The sequence below is a fragment of the Carex rostrata genome, chromosome 26 (genome assembly GCF_964058835.1).
Source record: "Carex rostrata chromosome 26, lpCarRost1.2, whole genome shotgun sequence".
Classification (NCBI taxonomy): Eukaryota; Viridiplantae; Streptophyta; class Magnoliopsida; order Poales; family Cyperaceae; genus Carex; species Carex rostrata.
The window spans coordinates 5,249,419-5,267,353 of NC_135943.1; the positions used below are offsets into that span (position 1 = coordinate 5,249,419).

The 17,935-nt window shown below is 32.4% G+C and overlaps 2 protein-coding genes and 1 long non-coding RNA gene across 3 annotated transcripts; 1 reads left to right on the forward strand and 2 right to left on the reverse strand.

Annotated features, from left to right (window-relative positions):
• Nucleotides 1-2,056: 2,056 nt before the first annotated feature.
• Nucleotides 2,057-4,486, forward strand: LOC144544339 (putative 12-oxophytodienoate reductase 11). The gene is made up of 4 exons (XM_078292827.1): nt 2,057-2,345; nt 2,474-2,745; nt 3,024-3,188; nt 3,737-4,486. Exons 1-4 carry the CDS (start codon nt 2,287-2,289, stop codon nt 4,327-4,329), a joined length of 1,089 nt encoding a protein of 362 aa, XP_078148953.1. The 5' UTR covers nt 2,057-2,286; the 3' UTR covers nt 4,330-4,486.
• A 1,503-nt stretch (nt 4,487-5,989) lies between these two features.
• LOC144544563 (uncharacterized) lies at nt 5,990-8,463 on the reverse strand. The gene is made up of 3 exons (XR_013508259.1): nt 8,437-8,463; nt 7,976-8,193; nt 5,990-6,108 (listed from the first exon to the last, which is right to left on the reverse strand). It is a non-coding gene; the product is annotated as an uncharacterized LOC144544563 (long non-coding RNA).
• Nucleotides 8,464-9,231: 768 nt separating this feature from the next.
• On the reverse strand, nt 9,232-14,140 carry LOC144544319 (endo-1,3;1,4-beta-D-glucanase-like). Its single transcript, XM_078292788.1, has 7 exons — nt 13,943-14,140; nt 11,365-11,386; nt 11,014-11,140; nt 10,350-10,440; nt 10,050-10,139; nt 9,773-9,873; nt 9,232-9,582 (listed from the first exon to the last, which is right to left on the reverse strand). The coding sequence occupies exons 1-7, from the start codon at nt 14,097-14,099 to the stop codon at nt 9,442-9,444; spliced, it is 729 nt and encodes a 242-aa protein (XP_078148914.1). The 5' UTR covers nt 14,100-14,140; the 3' UTR covers nt 9,232-9,441.
• Between the last annotated feature and the right edge of the window lie 3,795 nt (nt 14,141-17,935).

Sequence of the window (17,935 nt, forward strand, 5' to 3'; positions counted from 1 at the left end):
CTAAATATCACAAATCTCTCTACTTATAATGATATAAATAGTGTCTTACAAAACTATAAACGGAATTAAATTAAGAAATTAAGAATAATCCGGATGGGAGCTAAAATTTTAGTCCCACAACTAGAAGGCTAAATAAAGTTGTGACATTTATATACTAATTCAACTTTGTTTGGTAATATATAGGGAGTCAGGAGCAACGCGTATGGGTTACGTGTTGCGTCTGACTCCCTAGTTTTATATGTAAGCATATGAGGATATATACTTATAAGTTATTTTTGTGTTTTTAAATCTCAAATAGTCAATTTAAAGCGCTCAACATATTCTTCATATTAAAATGTGCTTTGAGATCAAATTTTACATTTTTTGAAAATGTTTTAATATTTTTTTTTTAGAATTTTTCAAAATAGTATTTCAATATAGTAAAATAATAATAAAATAAATTGACAAAAAGTGATTTTCAAAAATTAAAAAATAGTAAAATATTTCAGAAAGAATGTAAAATTGGTATCCAAACACATTTTAATTTTGAGAACATGTTCAGCACTTTTGATCGACTATTTTGATTTTGAAAATACAAAAATAACTTGTAAGCATATGTTCTCATATGCTTATATTTATATAAGTAGAGTAGCCAATATATATATAATATTTTCTTCAGATACTCAACAAGTAACAAGTACGAAGATAATTATTACCTATTTTCTTAATGCACAAGTTCAAAAAATTCTTTGAAAATAAATTTAATCCATACTTACTGAATACAATACAAATCATATAATTAAACAAATAAATTTCATTTACACTCCTTAATTTTATTAACATTTCTATTTATCAGAAAAATAATTACCTTTAACAAAAAGAAATATAGATAGGCTTCAATACCTAAATAATTCAGACCATCTTAATCAGAGGAGGATCCACTCTGGAAGTTAATTGATCCCCATTCATTTTCAAAATTGATATACTTTAATATGATTTTGTTATATGATATATAATAAATATTATGATACGAAACTTCTAAAATTTGACTCCCATAACTTAGAAGTCTATCCCGGCCCTGATGTTAATTATAGGTCCTATTTATGAAAAATAAAAAATAAACAAAACAGGATACTAAATTGTAAAGCTTTGAAGAAAAGGTAGATTCTCAAAGCCATTATCATTTTTAATTAACGGATAATGGATGTGAAAAATTATAGCAAAGCCGCACTCTGAAAATCCGAACTTCCCTTTTGTTTGGATTAAATATTAGAAAATGTCCATTTGGAGATATTTAATAAAAAATAAAAGGGCAGAAAGTACAACCTTCCCCTTTAATTTAGGGGGAATTTCACATATACCCATCAAAACTTCAAAAATACGTATTCCCCTCTCTAAATTTTAAAATTACGTATTTCTCCCTCTAAACTTCAAAACTCACATATTTATCTATTTTATTGTCTTTTATATTAAAACTCATTCTAAATTTATAAAATACATATTTTACTCTTCATTAAAAGTTAAAACACTCCATCAAAATAAAATTTGAATCTAGAGGGCTCCTCTACTGTTCGATCTGCACATTGCAATAAAATTATTACGTGTTCGCTTTAAGATTGGTGCTAATCTAGTGTGCACAGATCTTAAAGTAATTTTAGAATGTGTTTTTGATATAAAAACAATGAAATGGGATCTGTGCACGCTAGATTAGCACGAATCTTAAAGCAAACACATAATAATTTTATTGCAATGTGCACAGATCGAACAGTAGAGGAGCCCTCCAGATTTAAATTTGATTTCGATGGAGTGTTTTAACTTTTAATGAAGAGTAAAATAGGTATTTTATAAATTTAGAATGAGTTTTGATATAAAAACAATGAAATGGGTAAATATGTGAATTTTTAAAGTTTAGAGGGGTAAATATATAATTTTAAAATTTAGAGAGAAAAATATGTAATTTTGAAGTTTTTGAGGGGTATACGTCAAATTCTCCCTTTAATTTATGTACCCGTCATCGTCAACCTCATTCAAATAAAGTCTCATATTATAATTTTGGAAGAATCTCATGTATTAGATCAGCAGCTCCATGACCTAAGCAGCTATGTCACAATAAAAGGCAGCGGGAACGAATCCCGTCACTTGGGAGTGCCTAAGCGGTGGTGACCTGACCCATGGTCTAGCAATGGCGACTCTTATAAATAACGCCATTTTCGATCTCTTCCTCACAAACATTTACCACTCAAAATTAAAGAAACCGAGAAGAAGTAGAGAAGCAAAGGGACATATTCTTGATCGTAATCGTCGAAGATGGAACCAATTCCCCTGATTACCCCTTACAAAATGGGCAAACTTGACCTTTCTCACAGGTAATTAGTTGCCAGTACTTTCTCTCCTGTTGATTAATTTTTGGCTTTTCCTTGCTGTGGTCTTTTAGAAGAACCAGTTCAGTTCAAAAAATCAATAGCCTATTACTCATTGGCCATGCTTGTTCTAGGGTTGTTCTTGCTCCTTTGACAAGGCAAAGATCGTACGGCAATCTTCCACAGCCGCACGCTATACTATACTACTCGCAGCGAGCAACCAACGGAGGCCTATTAATAACAGAGGCCACTGGAATATCTGACTTGGCACAGGGCAACAGAGACACACCCGGCATTTGGACTAAGGAGCAAGTTGAGGCATGGAAGCCAATCGTCAATGCGGTGCATGAGAAAGGCGGGATCTTCTTTTGCCAGTTATGGCATGTCGGAAGGGTCTCCCATTACAGTATGTCTCTTCTCTAGCACTCTTTCGTTTCAATTTGTAATTTGTAATATAGTTAATAATTTGGCAGTTCAGTATACTAATGAACTCACAGTTTTTGAATCTACTTCCGAATTTTCGATCATTTAAGCTATTAACTACAATGAATTTATATTTTCTTGTGCCCTTTTTATTTCATAGACTGAAAACTATATTGGCCTCTGTACTTGGTGACTATTGTTGTTCTTTATTTTTATTTATTAGCCAATTGGTTGCCCTGCTTATCCTTTTCTTTCTTTCAGAGTATGGACCAGCTCCAATCTCAAGCACTGACAAGCAAATACCATCACGGAAGCAGAACGACAATACGGTCGAGGAATACTTGCCACCTCGTGCATTAAGAACAGAAGAAATACCAAATATTGTGAATGACTTCAGGCTTGCAGCAAGGAATGCTATGGAAGCTGGTAATTAAATTACTAAATTCTAAAACTATTGCGCAACACGAATTTTGAATGCACTTATAGCCGGTTGTAAAAATTGTTTAGAAAATCAGTACTAATTACCACAACATGCTCAGCATTTTGCAATATGTTATAAATTATTGTTAAAGATTCAGAAAAAGAACTCTTATTGATTGTCAATTGAAGAAATAAAAAAGTTGATATGGTCTAGTGTAATGGTGTTGTCATTTGCTGCACATATTTTTTTAAATCTATTAGCAATAATTAAGAATTGACTATATAGTATTATATCAATCCTTTCTTTATCAAAAGGACTACTGGACTGCTCAGTTTCTAAACTACTAGAATGACCTAATTTTGAACTAACTGATATAATAAACATCACTGTAAAGAAGATCCAGTTGACAGATTTTATATTATTTGTAGTTATATATTTTATCTGTGATAGATACTTACAAATTAGCAAGCAAAGCATTTCAAGCAATTCACTTGCTCAATTCTAATTCATGTCCAAATAATATTACTAACTTTGAAATATTTCTTAATTGTAGGATTTGATGGAGTGGAGATGCATGGGGCCCATGGTTACTTAATTGAACAATTCATGAAAGACAGCATAAACAACCGAACTGACAAGTACGGTGGCAGTGTCGAAAACCGATGCCGATTTGCCCTAGAAATTGTGGAAGCCATCTCTAATGAAATTGGACCTGACCGGCTTGGAATCAGGCTCTCGCCCTTCACAGACTACATGGAATGCTTCGACTCTGATCCAGAAACCCTGGGCCTATACATGGTGCAATCATTAAACAAGTTCAACATCCTATACTGCCACATGGTTGAACCTAGGATGACACGCATGGAGGGTCGGTACCAAATCCCACACAGGCTTCTTCCAATGAGAAAAGCCTTCAATGGTACATTTTTAGCCGCGGGAGGCTATGACAGAGAAGAAGGAAACAAAGTCGTGGCTGAGGGGTACACTGATCTTGTAGTGTATGGTCGACTCTTCCTGTCGAACCCTGATTTGCCTCGACGATTCGAACTAAATGCACCTCTCAATAAGTATAACAGATCGACATTTTATACGTCCGATCCGGTCGAGGGCTACACCGACTACCCTTTTCTTGAGGATTTCTCTTGATTTGATGTACCAGTGATATTATTTTGTTAGGCTTGCTCGATGAGATTTTCTTTTCCGTTTTAAATTTTGTATATTGTTTTTCTGTTTTATTTAATGATGTTTAGAGTAGCACGCTTGTATGATATAAACAAAATTGGAAGGGAAGGCGCTGAAAATACGTATTTGAATTTTTAATAGAAATTGTTAATAAATTATAAACTATGACTACGAGAGAGCTGGGAGCTGGGTACTTAATTCTGAAAGAAGTATATATATGCAAAAAGTTCAAACTATATATTTTAGGTTCCTAGAAAATAACTGTAATTTAATCAATTTGAATGTAGTAAAAAAGAACCTCCATTGATAGCATAACACATTCAATTTGTATAACTAACTAATTTTGTTTTAGTTACCGTTTTTTTAAAAGCTCGGTCCAAGACAGTATTTATCTAGAAATGGCACACAATCCGCTTAACATGCATATTTAGGAGGCTCTGGTTCATATTTGGAGTTTGAAATTGAAGTGATAGGAAAACAAGGTTTCTTTTTTCCTTTTGATAATTTGATTCCAGTAACATCACAAAAAAGAAATAGAGAACTGACAAATTTATATTGGTGGGCCATGTCTTGTATTTGAAGCGGGCAACAAAAAAAAGTTAGACCATCTTGAAACATAACACTAAGCCAACAGCATCAGCCTAAAGGCATGCACCATCCGCTCCAATGTAGTAATGTATCACTTGCCCATAGTCTTTTGTTGTTCAATTGCTTTTGCGTTTTATGTTTGATCTTTCTTGATTTTGTTTATGGCCACAGATGGAAGTTAGTCATTAATTATTAGGGTTCGGAATAAGGGAGAATAAAAATACTAGATTATTAGTGGAGATCTTAACAGGAGATGTAATTAATTGGAACAATAAAAGTATAAATAGGAGTTCCGACATTCGCAAATGAATGTCACATTGTCGTGTCTTACTATGGGGACACCTTATAAGATCAATCGAGAGATCTAGTAAAGTAAAGGTTGTGACTTTAGATTAATCACATATCTCTTTGCACTATTCGAGTCAAGCCTTAATGGGAAGTCTTGATTAATAGTGTGGTTGTAACAGAGAAAGTGACAATCACTGTATTTGGATTAGAAACTCTTATACAACAACTAAAAAACAACATCAAACAAAGTAAGAGTCAAAGCGGATTGAAGTAATAACGGTGTGCCAAAATCCTAGGAATTTACATCTCCTATTTGCTATTTTATTTACTTTTAATTTTCACCAAATACAAATTTGGATCTTTTATCACGACAACAACTCTCAAGTTCTGATTTTGTCTAAGCCTTTCAAAGGATCGTGATTTAATTGTTCACGACCTTAAATCTTATTCTATGCGGTTCGACACTCATTTATACTGCTCGGTAAGATTATGCGCTTTTTTTTTTGAGAAACGGTAAGATTATTCGCTTGTAATATGATATAGTACAACCCAGTTATATATTTAAAAGCACTAACGCTAATTCGTCCATAACATAGTTCTTAGGATTGACAGTAAACCTTGTTACTCATGATGCTTTGATATATATTTTATTGATAATTGTTTAGTCTTTTGTTGTTTGATTGCTTTTACGTTTTATATTCGATCTTGCTTGATAAACATTTGCGCTGCTGTGCTGGTATGTATTATACAACATATGGTAATCCCTCTTTGTGTCATTTTTACGAAAATTTGCTAATAAAGATGTCTATTAATTGAAGATACTTTACAAAAAATGATTAATATACCTCAAAAGAGGGGCTTCAAATCCTGCAAAAAAGACAGATAATTTCAATTAGAATTGCAGTTAGTTCTATTATGAGAACAAGACGGAATATCTACTGAAAATTTCATTTATTCCTGCAATAGTAATTTGTCCGAGCAGTTCAAACTAATGCTGGAAAGCTGAGTAGAAATTGGGTGTTCTTAAGTTCACTATTTTTTTAGTGAGCTTAACTCTAAAACCTATCGGAATGACTTCAAATGACGAATATATACAATTGAAACCGATATATCTACTTCACGAGTGATGTGTTTACATGTCAAATTTAAAAAATATTGAATTACTTTAATACAAAGTCAAGCAGCAAAAAAAATGTTTATAAGTTAATTTCAATACGTTCATTTTTCATTAGTTTTTGACCACTTGAATTTATACTTAATTAATTCAATTTTTTTTTTTAAATTTGACATGTAAATACATCACTCGTGAAGTAGATTGGGTTTGACAGTTTGAATTCATAGTTTGAAGTCAATCTGATAGATTTAAGAACACCCTAGTTCTACTCCAGGAAAGCTAATTCTTATTTTTGAGTTGTGAAATTTATGGTTCCCATCAAAGTTGCTCTGTATCAAACTTGAAACTGTGATTCTTTTTTTTTTTTAGCTCAAAATAACCTTATTCTTGCATGATTGCGCTTTCCATACTCCTTTCTAGTCTACTTCAAAAGTATTAAGCAACCTTCCTAATACAGACTTGAAAACAACTTAGCATGCGCACCTCCAATTAATCAAGGTTATGACCAAAGCAAATTCAATTTGTTGGAAGTGTCTACCAAGTATTATATAGCACGAGAGGTTTATAATAATTTGGAGAATCATAAATTAGACTCCAAGAAATTTGACTAATGTCATAAAGGCTTAGTAGCTGTTTATGTACACTTTCACTAGGACTATTTCCCATAATAAAATCCTGATGTTGTCCTAGATGGTTTAGAGTATTACTAGCTAATCCAATGTAGTAATTTGTTGTATCTTTTAGTGATGATAGAACATATACACTAGAATCAGTAGGTACTCCTACTGGAGGACTAATTAGAGGTTTTAGGCACTAGGTTTCCCTCAGGATCCACTGTAGCTAGAACATTCACGCTTTATTTCACATAGTTCTCTAGGAAATCTAGGGAAGGTCCTTGTGGTAGAGATTCAATCATTAGAATAAGAGTATCTTTAGCCTTTAGTGCTTGACTACTGAGTTCTGCTACTGGTGTTAGTAGGCTTTTATCTGTCTGCATAGCAGTAATTAGATCGTGAATTAGGTGCATTGTATATATATCTAAATCGTAGAAAAGGTATTGAAAATAGACATACAGGACAGGTCATATTGTATAGTTTACTATGGGTCTGTTTATTTTCTGTTGTTGGTGGGGCACATACATCAGGAGAGGAGGTGGAATTTCACTTATGTTCATTTGCTTGTTCTCGCCCTCGGTGTACAATAATCGTCTTTCCGTTCCGTACTGGCCAATCGTTTGATTATGATTATGCTATTCCTTAATTAAGGCCTAATTCATCTTCCACCAACTCCTCAGTTTCAAAAGTCAACCCTTTTGAAGTAGAAGTCATTCCGGGGTATTCCTCCCCAGCCTTTCCTGGATTTTCTTACTCCTATTTATTGGCTAAGATTAGAAAACTTATTTAGGAAAGCTAGAAGTTTGAGGCCCCCCTAGTTCTTTATATGCCCCTTTTATCCTTTTACCCTCTTCTAAAGGCTAAAGCGTAAGACACGCTTATTGAGGATTTGAGGTTATATATGCCAACATAGAGAGTTGTAAACAGAAAGTAAAAAAAAAATTATAACAAAAAAGCAAGAGGAATAAGAATAAAAAAAAATAAAAACAAAAATAATAGAATATACCAAATACATCGGAGATCAAAAGGATGGCGAGCTTGGACTCCGGTGAACCGGTGATATAAGTCTTCAGACCTCCAAAATCATCTACCACATGTCCCTTCCCGTAGACCGGGTCCAGGGTGGGATGGTTCTCACAGCACTGGGAGTGCAAGGTCGCCATAACTTTGGGGGGGAACAAGGATCAATAAAAGTGCTTTTTATGTAGGAGATGGAGATATGGACTTGCTCCAACATTTTTTTTTCTTCTTTTGAGGAAAGCCCGGAGGCAGTCGGAGCTCGGATCCAGTGTAGCGGGCCCAAAAGTTGGGTTTTAGATCTGGACCGTCCGATTCGAATCCGTGATAATCCGAAGTGCAGTGCACACATGTCGAGCAATGAACCGAATTTTGATGTGATCTCGAACGACAGATTCAAATCGGACAGGCTCAATCCAAAACCCAAAAGTTGTTCGGACGCAGGTAGACTTGCTGCAACTACTGTCCCGTCAAAGTGCTTACTGATGAGTGATCAGAAAGGTGGAAATTGTTGTTGAACCCGGTGTATACAGGACAAATGGGGACCATGTGAGCTTATTTTAGGTTAAAGTTATTTTGATAATTTTAATAATATATTTTTTTACAAAATTCAAATAAAATTGAAAATTGGAAAGTAAATTTATATTTTAGGTGTGCTATTAGAAATAAAAATAGGCTAACAGTTAAATTTTATACAAATTAAGTATTATTTGATGATGCATCTAGCTAGAATAATTAATTTCATACCGTTGAAATTTTAGACACACTTGATGTATGATCTTGCCCATACTTTTACCCGATAAACTAATGAATTTTGTTTTACCAATATGTTTACACAAAAATATTCTTACTTGTATTCACCTTATTGAATACGATACATGTCACCAAATTGGTTAAAAGAATTTCGTTGACACCACTAGACTATCTTTACCAACAATATCTTTATTTTAAAAAAAATGACAACACTATGCACACTGTCTATATACATGCCTTTAGACAACTAAAATGCTGAAAATTCTTCTCTATGCACCGAAACAATGGAATGAAGATAAACATTATGAACGTTTTCAACCGGAAAGCATACTTTCAGATTGAAGTATGAACGCATGTGTTCTACATTTGATCTGTTTGAATTGGTATCTAGAAAAAAAAAAAAATCAGCGTTTTTTCAGCTATGTAAATGCAAGGAGATAGTTCCTTTTTCTTTTTCTTTTTTTTGAGAGAGAGTAACTCTACTTATCCGACTGTAAGCAAACATCATGTCTAGAATTTATCGACTGTTTTACAAAGCATTATCACACCATCAGTAAAGCTCCCATAATAAAGCTCTACCATTTTTATTACTTGAAAACCAATACAACGACATTAATAAAAAGAAAATATAGTTCAACAACTCTACTAAATATGAGCAGTCCCCCATTTTAGTTAAAATGTGTCCAGTAAATACTGAACTTTTCACTTGACATATTTGACAAGCCAATCCAACATGTCTTTTTGTGCTTCTTCGGCCTTCTCTACCGCTGTTTTGTCATTGACATCATAACGTACTGCCCAACCATGTACAACGCCCGGAAATATCTTTACATGGCTATCAACCTGTCATAATTCAAATAGATAACTTGATTATACTAATGCATCGATTTATCTTGTAACAAATATTTTCGTCAATGATTCAATGGTTAAATATTTAGAGTGAGTAATAGATAAACCCAGCAAGCTATTACTCGGGATCGTAAAGTAGCAAAACTCATAAAATAATAGAAAATAACAAAATTACATAATTTACCTCAGGTTTTAATGAAAGAATTTCAGCAAACTCTTTAACCACCTCAGGAGGGCTGTAGTGGTCTATCTCTGCTCCAAGTATGGCAATGGGTTGTTTTACATCTGAAATAAAACTTGAAATAAGCTCGGTCAAGAGAACTTTATCAAGATCATCCTCTTGAAGAAGATACTAAAAATCTGAAGGGCAGATTGAACAAACTGTACACGTTATAAGAGCCAATTTATAGTTGTCCTCAGGAATTAAATAAATCATGACAAAAGATGAGAATTAAAGCTACCTCTAATATCATCATGAGTAAGTGGTCCAGGATGGAGCGACACTGCTGCATTAATGTAGTCATACTTTGCTAACATCACCACTACCTTGCCTGTTATTATAAAAAGATAAAAATTCGAACTTCTAATTTAGGGATATGGGTTACTGTACTAACAAATCAATCGACAAGCTCGTACCCATGCTAGTACACACCAAGCTATTGAAATTTGAAATGGCAGTACTGGCTAGATCCTTCACCAATTGCAATTAAACTCTTTTGTTCTTTCGTAAACATGTCTAATGGTACAGTTTGAAAACGTACCACCCCAACAAAAACCAGCTGCTCCTATTGCAGAAAAGCCCTTCTTTTTCAGCGTTTCAATTACCAGCTTCGCTTCTTCAACTCCTTGTTCCTTTATTACGTAATTATTAAAAGATATATATTTAGACATAAGCATATTAAGTTACTCGATGATAATTCTCTATAATTCAAAGAAAAGTTTGCAGCTTCTGATTCTGGTAATTCGTAGTGACAGGTTGAACAAAAAGACATCTCCAAAAATGTTACTGTACAGGAAACTCAGATACATATTTCATAATTGCAGAAAGATAGTAAAAATGGGCCAATCCAAACCTGAAAAATCATGTTTATCCTACGAGTAAGAAATAACTTGCATACGAGCCCACAAATTTCAGAGATGGTCATGTACTGCCTTATTCCACATTTTATTCAACTAAAGTACCATAGGTACCACCTCATTCCACATTTTATTCAACTAGATAAAAAATATACAACCCTACATCACTTCTCCTCTCTACATAAAAGAGAAACTGGGGCTAATTGCTGTGTTTCTTGATAAAACAGTAGAAGAGTGGTATATTGATATTTGTGGTGTTTTACAAGATACGAGACACTTTTTTTAATTTGCAGGAACATACCGTAGGGCATTTTTTGTACTTTCCCAAAGAAATAGTATAATACTTACCGTTTTATGCTTGCTTATCCATTCATTTAATGAAGTTTGAACAATTTCAGGTGTAGCAGGATCTCCATGAAAAAAGTCAGGGACTACAACATAAAATCCAGATGCGGCTACTTTATCTGCTAGGTTCCTAGTTATATATAAAATATATGTAAATCATTGAACCTCCAATAAGCTACTTAAGAATATTTACATGAAATTCATTCACAAGCATGGCACTGATAAACATTTGCGCTGCTGTGCTGGTATGTATTATACAACATATGGTAATCCCTTTTTGTGTCATTTTTACGAAAATTTGCTAAATAAAGATGTCTATTAATTGAAGAAACTTTACAAAAACGATAAATATACCTCAAAAGAGGTGCTTCATATCCTGCAAAAAAGACAGATAAATTCAATTAGAATTGCAGTTAGTTCTATTCTTTGAACAAGAGGGAATATCAACTGAAAATTTCATTTATTCCTGCAATAGTAATTTGTCCGAGCAGTTCAAACTAATACTGGAAAGCTGAGTAGAACTTGGGTGTTCTTACATTCACTAATTTTTTAGTGAGCTGAACTCTAAAACCTATCGGAATGACTTCAAATGACGAATATATACCATTGAAACCGATCTACTTCACGAGTGATGTGTTTACATGTCAAATTTAAAAAATTTTGAATTACTTTACTACAAAGTCAAGCAATAAAAAAAAAGAATGTTTATAAGTTAATTTGAATACATTCATTTTTCATTAGTTTTTGACCACTTGACTTTATACTTAATTAATTCAATTTTTTTTTAATTTGACATATAAATACATCACTCATGAAGTAGATTGGTTTTGACGGTTTGGATTCATCGTTTGAAGTCAATCCTATAGGTTTAAGAACACCCTAGTTCTACTCCAGGAAAGCTAATTCTTATGTTTGAGCTATGAAATTTATGGTTTCCATCAAAGTTGCTCTGTATCAAACTTGAAACTGTGATTCTTTTTTTTATTTTTTGCTCAAAATAACCTTATTCTTGCATGATTGCGCCTTCCATGCTCCTTTCTATTCTACTTCAAAAGTATTAAGCAACCTTCCTAATACAGACTTGAAAACAACTTAGCATGCGCACCTCCAATTAATCAAGGTTATGGCCGATGCAAATTCAATTTGTTGGAAGTGTCTACCAAGTATTATATAGCATGAGAGATAGCAAATATGCCCCTTTTATCCTTTTACCCTCTTCTAAAGGCTAAAGCGTAAGACAAGCTTATTGAGGATTTGAGGTAATATATGCCAAAATAGAAAGTTGTAAACAGAAAGTGAAAAAAATAGAGAAATTTAGATATATACCCATCATAACTTCATCAATTAGATATTTACCCATCAAAACTTTAAAATTAGTTATTTCCCCATCTTTACTCACTAAATTTATAAATATCCCCATTTTTTAATTCAATCAATTAAAAACACAAATCAATATTAATAAGAAAATAAAATGACAATTCTACCCCTTTCCTTCTTCCTCTTCTCTTGCACCTCCCTTTTGTGTCCAATTTTCTTCCTCTACCCCACATATCGTACAGCTTGAAGAAGAACCAAAGAAAAAAAACGGAACATAAATCAGAACTAAGAAGTTGAACTGCAAGAGATAAGCATGGAATTGCCTAGTGGAATAAGTGACGCCGCCAGATCTCATTTTTTAAATCTTTGGTTAAGTTTTGGTGCATGTAAACATTATGTATTTCATTTTGACCCTCACAAATTATAGTGTACAGATGATCTTAAATAGAAAGTAATGTTTGGAGAAGAAACAATTACTATCAGAATTTTGAAGATTCAAATAATCAAGCAAGCAAAATAACTTATAACACATATGAATCAATATCAATTTTCTCCCCAATTAGCATTTTCCTAATGCCTGCTTCTCAATATATTATCTGATTTCTAAACAAAAAATTCCCAAATTTCATGCCCGATGAAACTGTATGATATGATGGGCATGTATCTAAGCTTGAACTAGTTATCAATTAAACACTAATTCGAGATAATTAGAACAATTGAGATGGAATTGATGAGAGTAACAATGGGAGAGATGAGAAAAAATATCAATCTGTAAGTCTGTGTCTCATTCTCTGAATTTTCAATATATTTGAGAATAAGAACTGCATGACTTTAGTCAATAGTATATATCTCCTGAACTACAACTTTTAGTTCTGATTTATGTCTATTTTATTTTCTTCAATTCTTATTCAAGCAGTACAATATGTGGTGCAGGGAAAGAAAATTGGATACGGAAGGGAGGTGCAGGGGAAGAGGGAGAAGGAAAGGGGTAGAATTGTTATTTTACTTTTTAATTAATATTGATTTGTGTTTTTAATTGATTGAATTAAGAAATGGGGATATTTATAAATGAGTGAGTCTATGGTACTATGCATATTACGATTTGGCACCGTGCTACAGCTCTATATTTGAGTTTTCAAATCCTAACGGTCGATCCGAACCGTTCATCTTGTTCTCCATATTAATATGTGTTTGGAGACCAAATTTTACATTTTTTGAAATTTTTTACTATTTTTTAAATTTATTGAAAATCACTGTTTTTGGATGGTCCAGAATTTTCAGATCAAGTGATTTTCTAACTATCTAAAAAAATAGTAAAAAAATTTTAAAAAATGTAAAATTTGGTCTCCAAACACATATTAATATTGAGAACAAGATGAACGGTTCGGATCGACCGTTAGGATTTGAAAACTCGAATATAGAGCCGTAGCACGGTGCCAAATCGTAATATGCATAGTACCGTAGACTCACTCTATATAAATTAAGTGAGTTAAGATGGGTAAATAACTAATTTGAAGTTTTGATGGGTAAATATCTAATTGATGAAGTTATGATGGGACAAAAAAGCAAGAGGAATAAGAATAAAAAAATAAAAAACAAAAATACAGGAATATACCAAATACATCGGAGATCAAAAGGATGGCGAGCTTGGACTCCGGTGAACCGGTGATATAAGTCTTCAGACCTCCCAAATCATCTACCACATGTCCCTTCCCGTAGACCGGGTCCAGGGTGGGAGGGTTCTCACAGCACTGGGAGTGCAAGGTCGCCATAACTTTGGGGGGGAACAAGCATCAATAAAAGTGCTTATGCTTTTTATGTAGGAGATGGAGAACATTGTTTATTAGTCGTTCAATTCGATAGGGACTTGCTCCAACATTTTTTTTTCTTTTGAGGAAAGCCCGGAGGCCGACTTGCTCCAGCTACTGTACCGTCAAAGTGCTTACGGATGAGAAATTAAAGGTGGAAATTGTTGTTGAACCCGGAGTATACAAGACAAGATGTGGACCATGTGAGCTTATTTTAGGTTAACATTATTTTGATAATTTTAACAATATTTTTTTTTTATAAAATTCAAATAAAATTGAAAATTGAAAAATAAATTTATATCAGGTGTGCTATTAGAAATGAAAGTAGGCTAACATTTAAATTTTATACTAATTAAGTATTATTTGTTGATGCATCTAGAATAATTAATTTCATACCGTTGAAATTTTAGTCACACTTGATGTATGGTAAAGATTTACTAAATTTCATTAAAACAAAGTATAATATATGGATAATATATATCATGTCTATTTGAATTTAAATTTAAGCTTTATTTTTAAAGATTATTGTTGTTGTCAAAATAAAAAAATTATCAACCAATCTCTCTTGTATAATATTTAGGAAGTTGATAACAATACCTGCGCTACTGTACCCGCAGGGGGACCACCAAAAATTAATTGTGAAAAAATAATTTTTTGTGAAGATCGCAAAAATTCCACAATTCTAATTTTTTTTCCTAAAGTATTAATATCTATGCATGGAAGTATTTATACCTATATATGGAAGTATTTATAGCTATGAGGTGAACAATTATTTATTGTGCGGGTACTGTAGCGCAAAGATAATAGTACCCGCAACATGTACCCGCGGGGGGACCACCAAAAATTAAATGCAGAAAGATAACTTCCTGCATGAACTACAAAATCTCCACAATTTTAATTTTTTTTTCCATATTTTTAATATCTACGCAATTTTTTCTTTCAAATGAAATCCATGATGGCGTACTTTCAGACTCGTCGTCGTGCAAGTATTTATACCTATACTTGCAAGTATTTTTTACATATGACACTGAAAGTATTTATACTTGTACACTTAAGTATTTATACGTATGAGGTCAACTATTTTTGTTAGACGAAGGCTGACGTTGAGATGATTGGAGAACTCGAAAAGAGATAATTATAACAAGTCACACATCAAAGTGTTAATATTTTTTTTAAGTGTTAATATCTTATATTCTAAGTATTTATAACTACAAATATATACATATCTAAGTATTTTTTTACATATGACACTGAAAGTATTAATATCTAAATACTGAAAGTATTTATCTCTATGCATTGAAGTATTTATTCCTATAAAGTCAACTATTTTTGTTAGAAAAGGGTTGACGCGAAAACGAGTGCGGAGATTGTAAAAGGGAAACTATATAATTAGTTGAGGATCATAGAGAAATGATACTGCTGAGATTTTAGAATAATAATTAATTGAGACTATATAATTAGTGGGGACCATAATACATTATTTCTCTAAGTGCGGTACTGTAGCACGAGTACTATAGCGCGGGTACTGAACGGGTACTAAAATAATTATTCTAATATTTATTCTATTTTTAGAGCAGAAGATATGTTTCTTTGTTACTAAATAAAAACTGATTCGTAAAAACTAATTATTATTAAGAATGAAATTGATATAATCGAATAAAAATAAAAGTCATCATCATCTGCATTTACTAAAAGGAGCAAATATGTAGAAAATAATTTAAATAATTCCTACCATGACTAGTGACATCTAAAAAATAAAGGTTTTCATATTTAGAAAAAAAAATGTTCAAATAGGGGTGTCAACGGGTATGATGTGGGTCGGGTGGAGGCATTTTCATATCTGTATCCGTTATGATAACAAAAAAAAAATTATTTACCCTTACTCATCTTTTCGAATACAGCACGGATCGGGTAAACGGATAAAAAAGTGTCATTGATATTTCGATTTGTGTTTTCGATAAAATATTTTTCAAAACAAGAAAAAAAAGAAAAAATAATAATGAATACAACTAATTTGTATTATGAAAATTTAATAAAATATAGAACTTTATTATATCATGTAACATCTTCATACAAATATAGATCTATATATATAATTTTATTTTTAAAAATTATCTTATACAAAAACAGATAAACGGAAAAAAAATTGTTACCCTTATCCATACCTAATAAGTTAACAAAAACAAAATCTTATCCTTATCTGTGTTTTCGAATACGATACGAATCAAATAAACGAGTAAAATGGTGCCATTGACACTCCTATGTTGAAATAAAAGAACCACTGTGTGGTTTGAATTTTGAAAATCAAGTCCACTATACTATCCACACTAGTGGAAAAATTGAAATTAGGATCGTTTATTTACGCACATTAGGATCGGAATTTAACCGTTCTTGATCTGGGAGATACTAATACGAAACTAATATGGATCGGTTAAACAACCGATCCTAAAAGTTTGAATTAGGATCAGTTATTTCAATTAACCGATCCTAATAGTACCATTAGAATCGGTTGTTACAAATAACCGATCCTAATAGTACCATTAGGATCGATTGTTTAAAATAACCGATCCTAATAGTACTAATTAGGATCGGTTATTTGAAACAACTGATACTAATTTTTTTTTTTTTTTTTTTGCAGAACCAATATTTTGTGAATCCAAATATAATGCATTACATATTATAATAAGAAATTTAAATCCAAAAAATTTAATATTACATATCAGGATAAAAAGATATTACTCAGGATCATTATCAAAGAAACCACCAATATTTCATAGCACAACCATAAAAAATCGCTTAGCAACGGAATCTCTATACAAATTGGATTTGGACAAACTTTATGTCTATTCTCATTAGAAAAGAGTGTAAATTATGAATATATTTTTTATTTTTCATTTCAGTGTTATTACATGCCTGAAAAGAGCAATACATGTCAGGGGTATTTTTGTTCTTTAGACAGCACATGTATATTTATTTTCATAAAATCTGAATTTTGGAAAATCATATAAAATCGAAATAAATTCAGAAAAATATAAAATTTGTGGGGATTCTGTGTATTTTTTAGTTGTCCATTTGATTGTGAAATCCATTTTTCATTTCAGTCCCTGTACTTGTCAGAATTGTCAGATTTATCAGAACAGTGCATTTCACTATTTTTAGCACATTGTACTGTACCAGTTAGGCTATTCATGTGATTAACTGCTGAGTCCATGCTTGGTATGATATCAGGAACTGGTACAAAAGTGTTTTGGTCATAACATGAGTTCTGGTTTAAGTCCATAACAAATTTCAAGGGTCTAATGCCACTGTATTGATATCAATTAAAGGAGAAGATCAAAATCAAAAGCTCCAAGTTGTGAGAAACATCATTTTAACATGAATATAGGCTGTCAGAGCCTGAAATTTTGCAGATAGGTCCTTGCATTTTAGAAAATCACTCTTTAGTGTTCTTTTCACTAATATTTGGACATGATCATTAGGATATCATGGTGTTTTGATTATGAGTGGCTCAACACAGTGTACACTGATGCCTACTCATATCTTTACACTTCATCCTTCACTATATGCATATTAGTTCACTTTTTACCCTTTTGCTTCATGCAATCTGGTGCATATGGCTTGTCCTTAGTCTTGCATTAGAGTTTAAGCTCATCAATACACATTATAGGTCCATTTAATCAAAGTATCAGTAAAGAAGCCAGCTGGCTTAACCTTACTGTTTCTATTTTATTATTTTCCATTTTTATTTTGTTCTCCAATCTTTTGATTAAATGATTTTGACCGATCAAATATGAAGGGAA